The sequence below is a fragment of the Sander lucioperca genome, chromosome 17, assembly GCF_008315115.2.
Source record: "Sander lucioperca isolate FBNREF2018 chromosome 17, SLUC_FBN_1.2, whole genome shotgun sequence".
In the NCBI taxonomy this organism is placed as follows: domain Eukaryota; kingdom Metazoa; phylum Chordata; class Actinopteri; order Perciformes; family Percidae; genus Sander; species Sander lucioperca.
In genome coordinates, this window is record NC_050189.1 from 21622036 (window position 1) to 21639575 (window position 17540).

General features: G+C 40.6%; 1 protein-coding gene across 1 annotated transcript; it reads left to right on the forward strand.

The window, feature by feature from the left end:
- Nucleotides 1–206: 206 nt before the first annotated feature.
- Nucleotides 207–17257, forward strand: LOC118493569 (gastrula zinc finger protein XlCGF49.1-like; the record flags this gene model as incomplete). The annotated part of the gene is made up of 2 exons (XM_035993997.1): nucleotides 207–248; nucleotides 15801–17257. Coding segments are annotated over 2 exons (741 nt in total), but the record flags the coding sequence as incomplete, so codon positions are not given.
- Between the last annotated feature and the right edge of the window lie 283 nt (nucleotides 17258–17540).

Sequence of the window (17540 nt, forward strand, 5' to 3'; positions counted from 1 at the left end):
ATCTCTCTCTCACGCACATAACACACACTCCTGTACAGGAGGGGGCGCTATGCTCCTACAAGCTGTTAGTAATCCGCCATTAAAGAAGAGAAGAGGAGGAAGAGGAGCCGCAGCAGCCCCAGTGGAGCTCTGCTGGATTTCAGGACCAGAGAGGAATGGAGGAGGACAACCAGAACCAGGAGCAGCGGAGCAACGAGGTCCCCAGAAGACAAGCAGCAGACTGGGACTCTGATAGCAGCCATGTTCAGGTCAGTGTTCTCCTATCATATAACGTTACTGGCTTCACCGAGCTTTCTGCCGCTGGCGCACCAAATGCTTGCTCGTGTGAAATGGTTGTCTCTTTGTAAAGTCTCTAGTGTGGTGGAGACCTACTAGATGTGTCCTGAGAGAACTCCTGTTGGGATTTGACTCTATAAAGTAAATGTCATTGAGCGGAGAGTTGATTCTGAGAGCAGTGGCGACATAGAGAGAGAGAAACAAACAATGGAGCGTTTTCCCTCCAAAACTAACTAACGGAGTTCTTCAGACTCAATGTAAATAATCAGGACTTTTAGCGTGTATAGAGCCAGCATATTTCCACCAGACTCCATGTAAATAATCAGGACTTTTAGCGTGTATAGAGCCAGCATATTTCCACCAGACTCCATGTAAATAATCAGGACTTTTAGCGTGTATGGAGCCAGCATATTTCCACCAGTCTCCATGTAAATAATCAGGACTTTTAGCGTGTATAGAGCCAGCATATCTCCACCAGACTCCATGTAAATAATCAGGACTTTTAGCGTGTATAGAGCCAGCATATTTCCACCAGACTCCATGTAAATAATCAGGACTTTTAGCGTGTATAGAGCCAGCATATTTCCACCAGACTCCATGTAAATAATCAGGACTTTTAGCGTGTATGGAGCCAGCATATTTCCACCAGTCTCCATGTAAATAATCAGGACTTTTAGCGTGTATAGAGCCAGCATATCTCCACCAGACTCCATGTAAATAATCAGGACTTTTAGCGTGTATAGAGCCAGCATATCTCCACATGTAAATGGGTGAATTAAGGGTTTATTTCAACCAAACCAGAGTGGTGATTGTTGGAACAGTGGAAAGATGAACCAAGACGGCTTTTGATAGTTTGATTTAGTTTCTGTCCACTTTGAATGAAATGTGTTTAATAATCATAACATTTCTGTTTTAATTAAATGGAGTCTGGTTAAAAAAAAAAAAAATTAAAATGCTCAAAATGAATCTATATTTATACTAAGATGGCATTTGATATAGATTTTTTTCTATTGATTATAAATTTAATTTATTTATGTTTTTTGAGAGAGGAACAAACAATGAAACGTTTCCCTCCAAAACTAACCAACAAACAAACATAGCCTATAGGGCTTTGACTTTTGCCCAGAAATCATATTTGAAGTTTGTCTGTTTATTAATATTAATATTGGAATAATAATTAATAATATTTTGACCATTGCCTTCACTAAGACCTATATTGGTATCATATGTTCTGTCCACCAGAGGGCAGTCAGTGTCAATAGGCAGGCAATGATGTTTCCAGAAGAAAACACACTCTGTGTGTGTGTGTGTGTGTGTTCAGAGCAAGTAGTGACTCTAGAGTCATAGTGAGAGAAACAAAGTGTCTCCTCTGTTCTTTCTGACCACGGTGGTAAATCTGGAGCAGGAGAAGTTAATTATCTCCTTGATTTCTTTCAGTTCCCTGACTTCACCTAACCTAACAACCGCGGTCCTCCATAAGCTGTGTCACGACGCTGGTTAACAACTCAGGGCTCCAGACTAACTTTTTACACTAGGAGCACAGTGGCCCCCAACTGAAAATGTAGGGGCACACACCGTAAATCAACATGCTAACCAATTATTCACATTTCTACTAATTTCCACTGTATTACTAATAAATACTTTGATAATAGATGCAGAAATTACAATGTGCTGTTTCAAATTCAGTGTCACTTTTGAAAATTCAACATAGAAGGTTAACTGACAGCACCATCGCTGTCATGAAAAACTATATATATACAATTATATACAATACAATTAATTTAACTTAAAATTAAACATGCATTGTTTAGGCTACTACTGAACCAATATTAGTACCGATACCTGACATTCGGTTCTGTTACCCAACGGTACCTTTTTTTTTTTTGGTACTTTCCCTCTATAATTACAAGACAATTATTTCAGTTGTAAAAAATATTGTCAAACCTCTTTATATCCTATGTACTTAGAACATGATGTTATTTTATTAAAACCCCTCCCTCTCTCCTCCCAAACCCATCTCTACAACCTATTAAATTGAATAATTATTCATTTCTTACTCACTGTAACTTTTATTCTTGTATTTGTATATTCTTTTTTAGCCTGTTTTATTTTCATGACCGTTTTTAATTGCTCTTTAATGTTTCATGTGAAGCATTTTGAATGGCCTTGTTGCTGAAAGCTGCTGTAGAAATAAAGTTGCCTTGTTGCTGAAAGCTGCTGTAGAAATAAAGTTGCCTTGTTGCTGAAAGCTGCTGTAGAGATAAAGTTGCCTTGTTGCTGAAAGCTGCTGTAGAAATAAAGTTGCCTTGTTGCTGAAAGCTGCCTTGTTGCTGAAAGCTGCTGTAGAAATAAAGTTGCCTTGTTGCTGAAAGCTGCTGTAGAGATAAAGTTGCCTTGTTGCTGAAAGCTGCTGTAGAAATAAAGTTGCCTTGTTGCTGAAAGCTGCCTTGTTGCTGAAAGCTGCTGTAGAAATAAAGTTGCCTTGTTGCTGAAAGCTGCTGTAGAAATAAAGTTGCCTTGTTGCTGAAAGCTGCTGTAGAAATAAAGTTGCCTTGTTGCTGAAAGCTGCTGTAGAAATAAAGTTGCCTTGTTGCTGAAAGCTGCTGTAGCGGTAAAGTTGCCTTGTTGCTGAAAACTGCTGTAGAAATAAAGTTGCCTTGTTGCTGAAAGGTGCTGTAGAAATAAAGTTGCCTTGTTGCTGAAAGCTGCTGTAGAGGTAAAGTTGCCTTGTTGCTGAAAGCTGCTGTAGAAATAAAGTTGCCTTGTTGCTGAAAGGTGCTGTAGAAATAAAGTTGCCTTGTTGCTGAAAGCTGCTGTAGAAATAAAGTTGCCTTGTTGCTGAAAGGTGCTGTAAAAATAAAGTTGCCTTGTTGCTGAAAGGTGCAGTAGAAATAAAGTTGCTTTGTTGCTGAAAGGTGCTGTAGAGATAAAGTTGCTGAAAGGTGCTGTAGAAATAAAGTTGCTGAAAGGTGCTGTAGAAATAAAGTTGCTTTGTTGCTGAAAGGTGCCGTAGAAATAAAGTTGCCTTGTTGCTGAAAGCTGCTGTAGAGGTAAAGTTGCCTTGTTGCTGAAAGCTGCTGTAGAGGTAAAGTTGCCTTGTTGCTGAAAGCTGCTGTAGAAATAAAGTTGCCTTGTTGCTGAAAGGTGCTGTAGAAATAAAGTTGCCTTGTTGCTGAAAGGTGCCGTAGAAATAAAGTTGCCTTGTTGCTGAAAGCTGCCGTAGAAATAAAGTTGCCTTGTTGCTGAAAGCTGCCGTAGAAATAAAGTTGCCTTGTTGCTGAAAGCTGCCGTAGAGATAAAGTTGCCTTGTTGCTGAAAGCTGCCGTAGAGATAAAGTTGCCTTGTTGCTGAAAGCTGCCGTAGAAATAAAGTTGCCTTGTTGCTGAAAGCTGCCGTAGAAATAAAGTTGCTTTGTTGCTGAAAGGTGCCGTAGAGATAAAGTTGCCTTGTTGCTGAAAGCTGCCGTAGAGATAAAGTTGCCTTGTTGCTGAAAGCTGCCGTAGAAATAAAGTTGCCTTGTTGCTGAAAGCTGCTGTAAAAGTAAAGTTGCCTTGTTGCTGAAAGGTGCCGTAGAAATAAAGTTGCCTTGTTGCTGAAAGGTGCTGTAGAAATAAAGTTGCCTTGTTGCTGAAAGCTGCCGTAGAAATAAAGTTGCCTTGTTGCTGAAAGCTGCCGTAGAAATAAAGTTGCTTTGTTGCTGAAAGCTGCCGTAGAAATAAAGTTGCCTTGTTGCTGAAAGCTGCCGTAGAAATAAAGTTGCCTTGTTGCTGAAAGGTGCCGTAGAGATAAAGTTGCCTTGTTGCTGAAAGCTGCCGTAGAGATAAAGTTGCCTTGTTGCTGAAAGCTGCCGTAGAAATAAAGTTGCCTTGTTGCTGAAAGGTGCTGTAGAGATAAAGTTGCCTTGTTGCTGAAAGGTGCTGTAGAAATAAAGTTGCCTTGTTGCTGAAAGGTGCTGTAAAAATAAAGTTGCCTTGTTGCTGAAAGCTGCCGTAGAGATAAAGTTGCCTTGTTGCTGAAAGGTGCCGTAGAGATAAAGTTGCCTTGTTGCTGAAAGTTGCCGTAGAGATAAAGTTGCCTTGTTGCTGAAAGCTGCCGTAGAGATAAAGTTGCCTTGTTGCTGAAAGCTGCCGTAGAAATAAAGTTGCCTTGTTGCTGAAAGCTGCCGTAGAAATAAAGTTGCTTTGTTGCTGAAAGGTGCCGTAGAGATAAAGTTGCCTTGTTGCTGAAAGCTGCCGTAGAGATAAAGTTGCCTTGTTGCTGAAAGCTGCCGTAGAAATAAAGTTGCCTTGTTGCTGAAAGCTGCTGTAAAAATAAAGTTGCCTTGTTGCTGAAAGGTGCCGTAGAAATAAAGTTGCTTTGTTGCTGAAAGGTGCCGTAGAAATAAAGTTGCCTTGTTGCTGAAAGCTGCCGTAGAAATAAAGTTGCCTTGTTGCTGAAAGCTGCCGTAGAAATAAAGTTGCTTTGTTGCTGAAAGCTGCCGTAGAAATAAAGTTGCCTTGTTGCTGAAAGCTGCCGTAGAAATAAAGTTGCTTTGTTGCTGAAAGGTGCCGTAGAGATAAAGTTGCCTTGTTGCTGAAAGCTGCCGTAGAGATAAAGTTGCCTTGTTGCTGAAAGGTGCTGTAGAAATAAAGTTGCCTTGTTGCTGAAAGGTGCTGTAGAAATAAAGTTGCCTTGTTGCTGAAAGGTACTGTAAAAATAAAGTTGCCTTGTTGCTGAAAGCTGCTGTAGAAATAAAGTTGCCTTGTTGCTGAAAGGTGCCGTAGAGATAAAGTTGCCTTGTTGCTGAAAGTTGCCGTAGAGATAAAGTTGCCTTGTTGCTGAAAGCTGCTGTAGAGGTAAAGTTGCCTTGTTGCTGATAGCTGCTGTAGAGATAAAGTTGCCTTGTTGCTGAAAGGTGCTGTAGAAATAAAGTTGCCTTGTTGCTGAAAGGTGCTGTAGAAATAAAGTTGCCTTGTTGCTGAAAGCTGCCGTAGAAATAAAGTTGCCTTGTTGCTGAAAGCTGCTGTAGAAATAAAGTTGCCTTGTTGCTGAAAGGTGCTGTAGAAATAAAGTTGGCTTGTTGCTGAAAGGTGCCGTAGAAATAAAGTTGCTTGTTGCTGAAAGGTGCCGTAGAAATAAAGTTGCCTTGTTGCTGAAAGCTGCTGTAGAAATAAAGTTGCCTTGTTGCTGAAAGCTGCCGTAGAAATAAAGTTGCCTTGTTGCTGAAAGGTGCCGTAGAGATAAAGTTGCCTTGTTGCTGAAAGCTGCTGTAGAAATAAAGTTGCCTTGTTGCTGAAAGGTGCCGTAGAGATAAAAGTTGCTTTGCAAAGGTGCTGTAGAAATAAAGTTGCTGTTGAAAGGTGCTGTAAGAAATAAAGTTGCCTTGTTGCTGAAAGCTGCTGTAGAAATAAAGTTGCCTTGTTGCTGAAAGCTGCTGTAGAGGTAAAGTTGCCTTGTTGCTGAAAGCTGCTGTAGAAATAAAGTTGCCTTGTTGCTGAAAGGTGCTGTAAAAATAAAGTTGCCTTGTTGCTGAAAGGTGCCGTAGAAATAAAGTTGCTTTGTTGCTGAAAGGTGCCGTAGAAATAAAGTTGCCTTGTTGCTGAAAGCTGCCGTAGAGATAAAGTTGCCTTGTTGCTGAAAGCTGCCGTAGAGATAAAGTTGCCTTGTTGCTGAAAGCTGCCGTAGAGATAAAGTTGCCTTGTTGCTGAAAGCTGCCGTAGAGATAAAGTTGCCTTGTTGCTGAAAGCTGCTGTAGAAATAAAGTTGCCTTGTTGCTGAAAGGTGCTGTAAAAATAAAGTTGCCTTGTTGCTGAAAGGTGCCGTAGAAATAAAGTTGCTTTGTTGCTGAAAGGTGCCGTAGAAATAAAGTTGCCTTGTTGCTGAAAGCTGCCGTAGAAATAAAGTTGCCTTGTTGCTGAAAGCTGCCGTAGAAATAAAGTTGCTTTGTTGCTGAAAGGTGCCGTAGAGATAAAGTTGCCTTGTTGCTGAAAGCTGCCGTAGAAATAAAGTTGCCTTGTTGCTGAAAGCTGCCGTAGAAATAAAGTTGCTTTGTTGCTGAAAGGTGCCGTAGAGATAAAGTTGCCTTGTTGCTGAAAGCTGCCGTAGAGATAAAGTTGCCTTGTTGCTGAAAGCTGCCGTAGAAATAAAGTTGCCTTGTTGCTGAAAGGTGCTGTAGAAATAAAGTTGCCTTGTTGCTGAAAGGTGCTGTAGAAATAAAGTTGCCTTGTTGCTGAAAGGTGCTGTAAAAATAAAGTTGCCTTGTTGCTGAAAGCTGCTGTAGAAATAAAGTTGCCTTGTTGCTGAAAGGTGCCGTAGAGATAAAGTTGCCTTGTTGCTGAAAGTTGCCTTGTTGCTGAAAGCTGCCGTAGAGATAAAGTTGCCTTGTTGCTGAAAGCTGCTGTAGAGGTAAAGTTGCCTTGTTGCTGATAGCTGCTGTAGAGATAAAGTTGCCTTGTTGCTGAAAGGTGCTGTAGAAATAAAGTTGCCTTGTTGCTGAAAGGTGCTGTAGAAATAAAGTTGCCTTGTTGCTGAAAGGTGCTGTAGAAATAAAGTTGCCTTGTTGCTGAAAGGTGCTGTAGAAATAAAGTTGGCTTGTTGCTGAAAGGTGCTGTAGAAATAAAGTTGGCTTGTTGCTGAAAGGTGCTGTAGAAATAAAGTTGGCTTGTTGCTGAAAGGTGCTGTAGAAATAAAGTTGCTTTGTTGCTGAAAGCTGCTGTAGAAATAAAGTTGCCTTGTTGCTGAAAGCTGCTGTAGAAATAAAGTTGCCTTGTTGCTGAAAGGTGCTGTAAAAATAAAGTTGCTTTGTTGCTGAAAGCTGCTGTAGAAATAAAGTTGCCTTGTTGCTGAAAGGTGCTGTAGAGATAAAGTTGCTCAAAGGTGCTGTAGAAATAAAGTTGTTGAAAGGTGCTGTAAAAATAATGTTGCTTTGTTGCTGAAAGGTGCCGTAGAAATAAAGTTGCCTTGTTGCTGAAAGCTGCTGTAGAGGTAAAGTTGCCTTGTTGCTGAAAGCTGCTGTAGAAATAAAGTTGCCTTGTTGCTGAAAGGTGCTGTAAAAATAAAGTTGCCTTGTTGCTGAAAGGTGCCGTAGAAATAAAGTTGCTTTGTTGCTGAAAGGTGCCGTAGAAATAAAGTTGCCTTGTTGCTGAAAGCTGCCGTAGAAATAAAGTTGCCTTGTTGCTGAAAGCTGCCGTAGAGATAAAGTTGCCTTGTTGCTGAAAGCTGCCGTAGAGATAAAGTTGCCTTGTTGCTGAAACCTGCTGTAGAGATAAAGTTGCCTTGTTGCTGAAAGCTGCCGTAGAGGTAAAGTTGCCTTGTTGCTGAAAGCTGCTGTAGAAATAAAGTTGCCTTGTTGCTGAAAGGTGCTGTAGAAATAAAGTTGCCTTGTTGCTGAAAGCTGCTGTAGAAATAAAGTTGCCTTGTTGCTGAAATGTGCTGTAAAAATAAAGTTGCCTTGTTGCTGAAAGGTGCAGTAGAAATAAAGTTGCTTTGTTGCTGAAAGGTGCCGTAGAAATAAAGTTGCCTTGTTGCTGAAAGCTGCCGTAGAAATAAAGTTGCCTTGTTGCTGAAAGCTGCCGTAGAAATAAAGTTGCTTTGTTGCTGAAAGGTGCCGTAGAGATAAAGTTGCCTTGTTGCTGAAAGTTGCCTTGTTGCTGAAAGCTGCCGTAGAGATAAAGTTGCCTTGTTGCTGAAAGCTGCCGTAGAGATAAAGTTGCCTTGTTGCTGAAAGCTGCTGTAGAGGTAAAGTTGCCTTGTTGCTGATAGCTGCTGTAGAGATAAAGTTGCCTTGTTGCTGAAAGGTGCTGTAGAAATAAAGTTGCCTTGTTGCTGAAAGGTGCTGTAGAAATAAAGTTGCCTTGTTGCTGAAAGGTGCTGTAGAAATAAAGTTGGCTTGTTGCTGAAAGGTGCTGTAGAAATAAAGTTGCCTTGTTGCTGAAAGGTGCTGTAGAAATAAAGTTGCTTTGTTGCTGAAAGCTGCTGTAGAAATAAAGTTGCCTTGTTGCTGAAAGGTGCTGTAGAGATAAAGTTGCTGAAAGGTGCTGTAGAAATAAAGTTGCTGAAAGGTGCTGTAGAAATAAAGTTGCTGAAAGGTGCTGTAGAAATAAAGTTGCTTTGTTGCTGAAAGGTGCCGTAGAGATAAAGTTGCCTTGTTGCTGAAAGTTGCCTTGTTGCTGAAAGCTGCCGTAGAGATAAAGTTTCCTTGTTGCTGAAAGCTGCCGTAGAGATAAAGTTGCCTTGTTGCTGAAAGCTGCCGTAGAGGTAAAGTTGCCTTGTTGCTGATAGCTGCTGTAGAGATAAAGTTGCCTTGTTGCTGAAAGGTGCTGTAGAAATAAAGTTGCCTTGTTGCTGAAAGGTGCTGTAGAAATAAAGTTGCCTTGTTGCTGAAAGCTGCTGTAGAAATAAAGTTGCCTTGTTGCTGAAAGGTGCTGTAGAAATAAAGTTGGCTTGTTGCTGAAAGGTGCTGTAGAAATAAAGTTGCCTTGTTGCTGAAAGCTGCTGTAGAAATAAAGTTGCCTTGTTGCTGAAAGGTGCTGTAAAAATAAAGTTGCCTTGTTGCTGAAAGGTGCCGTAGAAATAAAGTTGCTTTGTTGCTGAAAGGTGCCGTAGAAATAAAGTTGCCTTGTTGCTGAAAGGTGCTGTAAAAATAAAGTTGCCTTGTTGCTGAAAGGTGCCGTAGAAATAAAGTTGCCTTGTTGCTGAAAGCTGCCGTAGAAATAAAGTTGCCTTGTTGCTGAAAGCTGCCGTAGAAATAAAGTTGCCTTGTTGCTGAAAGCTGCCGTAGAAATAAAGTTGCTTTGTTGCTGAAAGGTGCTGTAGAAATAAAGTTGCTGAAAGGTGCTGTAGAAATAAAGTTGCTTTGTTGCTGAAAGGTGCCGTAGAAATAAAGTTGCCTTGTAGCTGAAAGCTGCTTTAGAGGTAAAGTTGCCTTGTTGCTGAAAGCTGCTGTAGAAATAAAGTTGCTTTGTTGCTGAAAGGTGCTGTAGAAATAAAGTTGCCTTGTTGCTGAAAGCTGCTGTAGAAATAAAGTTGCTTTGTTGCTGAAAGGTGCTGTAGAGATAAAGTTGCTGAAAGGTGCTGTAGAAATAAAGTTGCTGAAAGGTGCTGTAGAAATAAAGTTGCTTTGTTGCTGAAAGGTGCTGTAGAGATAAAGTTGCCTTGTTGCTGAAAGCTGCTGTAGAAATAAAGTTGCCTTGTGTGTGTGTGTGTGTTTGTGTCAGAGCTCCGCTCTCTGTCAATTTTCAGAGGACAGCTCTCAGGTACCGAAATTTCGACGTTTAACATGTAAAAAAGGGGGCAAATTTACTGGTCGCACATGTGCGACTGGATGTAAAATTCAGTCGCACACTCTCAAATTTTGGTCGCACTCTGGAGCCCTGCAACTAGTTCAATCAACCCAGGGTTTCCCAATCCAGCGACGCGCACGTTCACATAAAAGAGGCGGGGTTTGCACAGCACGACCAATCACAAACATCTACCAGAGCAGCATATTTTACATAAGAAGAGCAAATTATAATTCTACATGAATATGAAGAACATAGACAGTTTTACAGGCAAAACGCAGGAAGGAAAGCTGATTAAAAAATAGCCACCGCTGTAGATGTGTGAATCACAACTCTTATAGAGCTTAGATCAGGCCCAAAAACTCCAGCCCGGCCCTACCTGAGCCCGTGCACGTTGTGTCTGAGCCCGGCCGACACATTAACTGGAATTATGAGCCCAAGCACAATTTAATAACAACATTTTTATTTAATGCGTGGGCCGTTATAACTGACGTTCTCAACTACAATTCAGAGTTGTTTGAACTGCAGAAATCTGTTTAGAGGGGTATGCTTGGAGAAGTAACAGAAGAGGACATTGAAGGCTGACTATCATCTTTTCTGCCAGCCTGCTCCATGTGTCTGTTCATCGTCCCCGTGTTTTTGCTGTCAATGCACTCGACAAAGCTGACACATATGTTGTCACTGCCCACGACTTGTTTAAAATGGTTCCATACCTCCGACTTTCCTCCAAACTTGCTCAAAGGTAGGCTAATCTTCAAGCTCCATGTAGCACTTAAACTACACCATACAGCCCAGCAGGCCTGGTGTGATGCTCCACCATACAGCCCAGCAGGCCTGGTGTGATGCTCCACCATACAGCCCAGCAGGCCTGGTGTGATGCGTGCGAGTGGAGGAGATGCTGTGCATGATTATGGCAGAGCTTTCTCCCCACGCCGGCCCGAGGATAGTGGCGGGAAATGTCGGCCCGTTCGTCCAGCTGGGTCTCGGGCAGAGTATCTAACCTCTAACGCTTATCAATATCACTTCCCTATCAGTCATTACACGATCTGATCAGAATTACACTTGTGCTTTCCATAAGCTGTCGTTGTTTTAGCTTATTATTTCAGTTGCAACCCTGGCAGAGGTAAGCGAGAAAATGAAAAATATAAAAACATAATTCACCGATGTGTGGCATTGGCAACACACGACTCAACAAGCTGACAAACAGTCTATATGTAATTCCCTCCACTGAAAACCTATATCTTTCATAAAAATACCCATCAGGGAATGTTAACGGGGTTGTAGGTCTCTATTAGAGGTCGACCGATAGTGGATTTCACCGATACCGATAGCTAGGTTGGGCCGTATTTGCCGATAACCGATTAATCGACCGATAGTATTTAGAATTGATACTGGATAAAAACAAACATGACACTCCAAGTAAAACAGTGCTGAACTTTATTATAAAAATTAAAAAACTGTATTGAACCATGAAAACATGCTAAATGAAATAAATATATAAATATAAATAAATATTGTTTTTTAATATTTTTTTTTAAATATTGTAAGTCAATAAAAGACATTCATTCAAACTGAAACAAAAAGTAATAAATAAATAAAAACAGTTAACTCAACATGTAACTGTTTATACTTTTTCAAGCCAACTTAATGAATAAAGAAGACAGTTCAAATAATAACAAAATTTGAACTTGTGAAACAGTTGAAACTAGTCCTTCCATTTTAATATTCAAAGTTTAGGAACTTCAAATTATAATGGAGAAAGCAGAGTTGGTGTGCATGTTCTCCTGTCAGTCGGCTCCTCTTGGCATCATAAATCATGCCCATTTCACTGAATACCCTTTCACTAGGCACAGTGGATGGTGGGGGGCACAGGAATTTCTTGGACAGAAGTGCAAGTCTTTTAAATCCTGTCATTTTTCTGCCACCACTGCAGAGGCATTTCACTTCTTTCAATGACAGGCTCTGACAAATAGCACTCAAGCTCACTCTCAAAGCTGTTCATGTTCATCCCCCTTGACACAGCTGTGGCACCAAGGACCCTGGCATATAGGGTGTCCAGTAAAGTGGACTGATGGATTCTTCTTTGCTTCTTTGTCTCTGGATCCAAATCCTCATCCTGCTCAGGTCTTTCTGGTGCAGGGCTCGGATCTTCTTCTCTGAGCTCGCCAAGCTCTTCTTCAGCTTCCTCCTTTAGCCATAGTTTTCCTTTCTCAACTGTTTCTTCAGACGCAAAGGCACGGGCCTTGTATCTAGGATCAAGGAGTGTTGCTAGGACCAGAACTTTTGTCTCTTCTGCCTTAGAAAACCGCTTTGTCAGGCTGTCAAGCATAGTCTTGCGCAAAGTGTTGATCCCTACTGATGATGGACCCTCTGCCTGCAGCATCAGCTTCAGAACAGACACACTAGGGATAATGCATCCTGCTGAAGACTCAGAGCTGCTCATCTCCATTGTGACTTCTTCGATGGGAGCCAGTGTGTCAATAAGGTTACTGACAATGTCCCACTGTGTGGCAGATAAGCCACTGATATGGCCATGTTCACCAGCGTACACATTCAGTGCCCGTCTCTGTTCATACATTCTTTGGAGCATATGAAGTGTTGAGTTCCATCGAGTCGGGACGGCCTGGATGATGTTGTGCTTTGGGACACCCAGCTCCTCCTGAATGGTTCTTAGCCTCTGTTTGGCCAATACAGAGTGGCCAAAGTGAGTTGCACAGCTTTTTAATATGGCAATAATGTCCAGGACAGCTCTCTGACAAGATAGGCCATCATGGATAATGAGCTGAAGGGTGTGAGCAGTGCAGCTTAAATCAGGAAATTCAGCCAGTTTCATTCCTTTTACCATGTTTGCTCCCCCATCTCTTAGGACAAGAACAACACGGTCTGTTGCAATATCCCAATCTTCCAACATGTTCGGGAAGGTTTCTTGAATATAAGTGGCTGTGTGTGATCCAGTCATGGGCTTGACATTTAGCACCACTTGCTTTCTAGACCAGTCCTCAGAAATGAAATGCCCAGTTAGGCTCATCATGGACTCTGTAGTTCCAGACCAACAGTCAGTTGTGAAGGCCATGAATGGGGCCTTGTCCTTCGTCACTACACTTTTCACTTTTGTCTAAACTCTGGAATATGTTTCATCAAGCATCTTTGTTCTGTAGAACTTCTCATTTTTAATCCGGTACCTGGGTTCCATAAGGGAAATGAGCCTCTTAAATCCAAGGTCTGAAACCACTGAAAATGGTCAGTGGCAATCATTTCAGTGATAAAGACATCAATTTTGATAGACCTTGGATCTGTATCCTTCCACCCTGTCTTGCTTTCAAACAGTTGAGACACTGTTGGCTGAGAAGGATTTTTCATGCCCCTTTTTCAGCTAGCCTCTTCATGGACTTCTGGATGAATATGCTTCAGATGACTCCACATGTTCGTAGTATTTTTACCTGTAGATGTTGATTCCCCCATGCTGATTATTTTGTCACAGATATTACACTGTGCTTTCCCTGGCGATACTTCAGTAAAATACTCCCACACTGGTACTTTCTTCAAAGCAGTTGCCATCTGAAAATAATTTAAACATTAAAATATGTCAAATGTGTGTTTCTTTAGCTATAACACTTTGCAAGTCCAATTTGTTAACAAGGATTTATTAGCTAGCTTACATGAACTATGAACATGAACATTATTATGCATATAACTTTTTTCAGCATGTATTCAGATTTGAGCAATACGATTGCACCTTAATCATTCATGTTAGTTCATAGTGCATTAACTATGGTTAACAAATAAAAACCTTAATTAAAAAATGTATTAGTAGGCTACATGTTAATTAACAAACAATGAACAATACTTATACACAGTTATTATTGTCTACAGTCAATCTATGAACATCATTTTTTTCAGGACAAACTGGGCTTTTAGAATATGTGTGCTGCAGTGAGGTCACTTCGATGTTAAAAGGTTTTAGGACCTTAAAGACAAATAAAAAAATAAAAAGGAACATGAATCTCACAGATATATATTGATATCACACACAAAGCAATACAAGCTAAGCCATTTTCCTGTCTGAAACACTTCTCATATGTCTTGGGAGTCAAACTGTGAAGAAACAATCTTACAGTTGACAAAATACATACATTGTTTCAAAAAAGTTCATATATATTCTTTGTTCTCGCTTGGATGCCCATATAAGGTGTAATGTGTGACGGACCTGCCTTCCCATTGGTTGAAAACATAAACAAAGGCATCATGGGAGATCCCCGTGTCGGTAGCACCTACTGTCTATGGGTAGCACGGAGTTAGCGGCAGAAATGACCGAAAACGTGATGAATTATGGACATCAAGTGGATAAATCTTGGATGTAACAGTTTGGATTTAATGCTCAACAACCCCGAAAAAAGGCATAAGTTCCAGGCTGGATAGAAAATCACCTGTAAAGGCTAGAAAGACACCAAAGACACCCCCGTGACGGCTAACTCGTTAGCTTTTAGCTGCAGCCATCAGTAAGTCTCTACGTTTAACTGTTATTAAATGATCTAAATATGAATCAGAGGTGCCGTTTGGGATCGTGGACGATCCTTTAGGGTTCTGATTCTGACATTTGGGTCGGACTTGCGTTTATTTTTGTCCGTGTTTTAACCGCTTGAGGTAAGTTAGCCTGCTACTAATGTTTAGCGTCATCTCAGCCTCGAAAGCAAAAAAACATACTGTTGTGCTGTTCTTTCTCTACTAATGCAGCATCTATTCAACAAATTAATAACTTTATAATGATATGACAAAATGTACTGTATACATACCTTTTTGCTGTCGATGCTTTAAACGCGCATCTGATGTCAGCCTTCTCCGCACAGCATGTGCTCTCCGTGCAGCGCACAGTAACACGTGTCGAAAATAAACACGAGGCATCAGTGATAGTTTTTATTTCGCCTCTAGAGGCCACTATTGTAATGCATGATGCCAGCAGACCCTTCTCAGCTGTTGCGTACTGTGTAATGAATGACAGCGCGCTTCTCAGCCGCTCCAGCAACGGACGCAACCAGGAAAAACTATCGGTATGGATTTTTGCCGATAGCGATAGTTCGAGCTCCACCTGTTCTTCTGATCGTACAAATCCACCTGGCCGTGCGACGCTTCTGTCACGCTGCTCCCGACCAGGTTAGGTGTTCAGCATAAGATACCATGGCGATTTAACCCGGACTAATCGATCATCAAAATAGTTGGTGATTAATTTAAGAGTTGACAAATAATTGATTAATAGTTGCCGCTGGCGCAGATGAACTAACGCTAGGCGTGTAAGTAGGCTAAAATAAAACCTTTGTGAGTAAAAAGACATTTCTTATCAATGCACTCACCCGTCTGCAGCTATAAACATGTAGGAAGCAATATTTCAATCTGGTCGGTCTGCACAGTCCACTCTTGTCCACCGCACTGTTTTACACAAACACAGCTCTATTCTACACAAACGAGCTAAAACAAGAGCTGTCAGTTTGGAGTCTAACTGTTTATCTTAGTTTGCCACAAATCTTAAAATTTGGACAAATTCTTGTAAACTTAACTGCTGGCTGAACAAGCCATCCTCTCGGTAAATCTATAGATGTATTAAGACCAAAACAGATGCATGTGGCTTCTTAATATGCACGTGAATGATGCGATCGTTATGTTCACGTTCTTCACTCTTGATGATGATGCTGGTGGTAGCTGGTTGTATTATTTTGTATTATAACAGCATTGTTTCATTGCAAATGAGGCATACAAGATGCTTATCAGTCCATTCATCATTAAAGCTGCGGATTTCCAAATCAACTTTTTACTCTAGCCTGTTTGACAGTGACATTTTTACCTGACAACAACTTTCTTTCTAAAAGCATTTTCCTACAACTGTTAGTTTGTACATATGATTAGTAGCCTAACCCCTTGAATGGTATGATTATGGCGGTTTCAGAACAGTGGTCAGTAAATGTATATTTTTAGGCTGCTTACACATTCAGGCGGTCTGAGATCGTCTGCCACGCTTTCTCTCACTGTTTCATTACAGCGCTACAGTTGTTTTATTACAACTTGCCTGACAAATGTAGAATATTTCGGAACTTATAAAGGTTATGAAGAGTACATTTGCTTCCATAATAACATGTCTGCAACCGGCACATATTTTCCTTCATTTTGTCATAAATTATTGCATTAAGAGTTAAAATTGTGAGTGAGAGCAAGTCCAGGGTTTAAAGAAGGTTGTTCACTAACTCTCTCTCTCTCTCTATTTGTCTGTTGCTATAGAAACAAAGAGGAGGAGAGGGACCCAAACGTCACCACTGTCAACACTGTGACAAATCCTTCACAACATCTGGATATTTAAAGATTCATCAGAGAGTTCACACTGGAGAGAATCTACACAGCTGTGATCAATGTGGGGCAGCTTTCACACTACAGAGTCGCCTAAAAAACCATCAACGCATTCACACTGGAGAGAAGCAGTACAGCTGTGATCAATGTGGGGCAGCTTTCACACGACATAGTAACCTAAAAAGACATCAACACATTCACACTGGAGAGAAGCCGTACAGCTGTGATCAATGTAGGGCAGCTTTCACACGACAGAGTGACCTAAAAAAACATCAAGGCATTCATACTGGACAGAATCTTCACAGTTGTGATCAATGTGGGGCGGCTTTCACACACCAGAGTAACCTAAAAATACATCAACTCATTCACACTGGAGAGAAACCGTACAGCTGTGATCAATGTGGGAAAACTTTTTCTAATAATAGTAAACTTAAAAACCATCAGCGCATTCACACGGGAGTGAAGCCGTACTGGTGTAATCAATGTGGGAAAACGTTTTCTGAGAGTGGTAGCCTTAAAAAACACCGACGTGTTCACACTGGAGAGAAGCCATACTGGTGTGAACAATGTGGGAAAATGTTTTCTGAGAGTGGTAACCTTAAAAAACACCAGCTCATTCACACTGCCTCGTAGTGAACATGTTTCAGAGCCAAGCTGTTTCCTCCTGCCTCCTCCTCATGCCCTGATAGCTGTGTTGTTATATTCTGATCTTCTCTCCGCATTGAAGGCTGACCAATTAAAAAATCCCATCACGGTTTACTAAGGTGATGTAAAATTGCTGAAATATTTAGTTTATTATCCCTTAAGACAAACAAAAGAAGCAAACATTCATAACTGAGAAGCTTTAATCAGAACATGTCTGCTGCTGCTGCTTAAAAAATGACTTGAACAGTTAATCTGTTTAAACTGTGTCTGTGCCGCCGCCATCTTGAGACAGACAGCTGATCTTAAAGACTCAGAAAAAGATTTTTGTACTGCTTTTGGATGTTCATGTGAAATAAATGATAAACTAAGCAACATGGAATAACATTTCACAGATGAAAAATATGTTTTACAATATTTAACTATTACGGAATCGTTGAATTTAATATCACAAAAGGTAACATTAATCCTTCATTTAAGCTAACAATAAGTTAAGTGACTGTCCTGATACTGAATGCTAATGCTAGCTTGTGTCAGGTAAAGTATTTGTTATTTCAGTAATTAGTAATACCTCAGCTGAGTGTGTTACTGAACAGTTTCTTTAATTGTGTATAGACCAGCTGGTTGTATTTGGGGGGAAGTTTGTGAGCTTTTGGCTCATTCTGGCATTTTTAACCCATGTATAAACATTTGTTTTATTAATTTGCTCTGTCCTCTTCTTAAATAAACTGAATAGAATTGAACTTTCACATTAAGTTTCTTACTTTTTTTACAGGTGTATTCTTCTTTATGACACTCGTATGACTCCATATCATCCTTCAGTTTATCGCAAACATTCAACATCAACACACATCTGGAGATACATGGTTTTTATTGGACAGAAAGTAGAGAGGCATTTCCTACAGAAAAATGCTTGTGAATGCTGAAAAGCTGAATTGCTAAAGCTGAACTAGATTGCTGGCTTTAATCCGTAATAAGAAGGTAAAGCAGTAAGAAAAGTTGGAATGGGTTAAATTAGTAAAAATGTTAAAT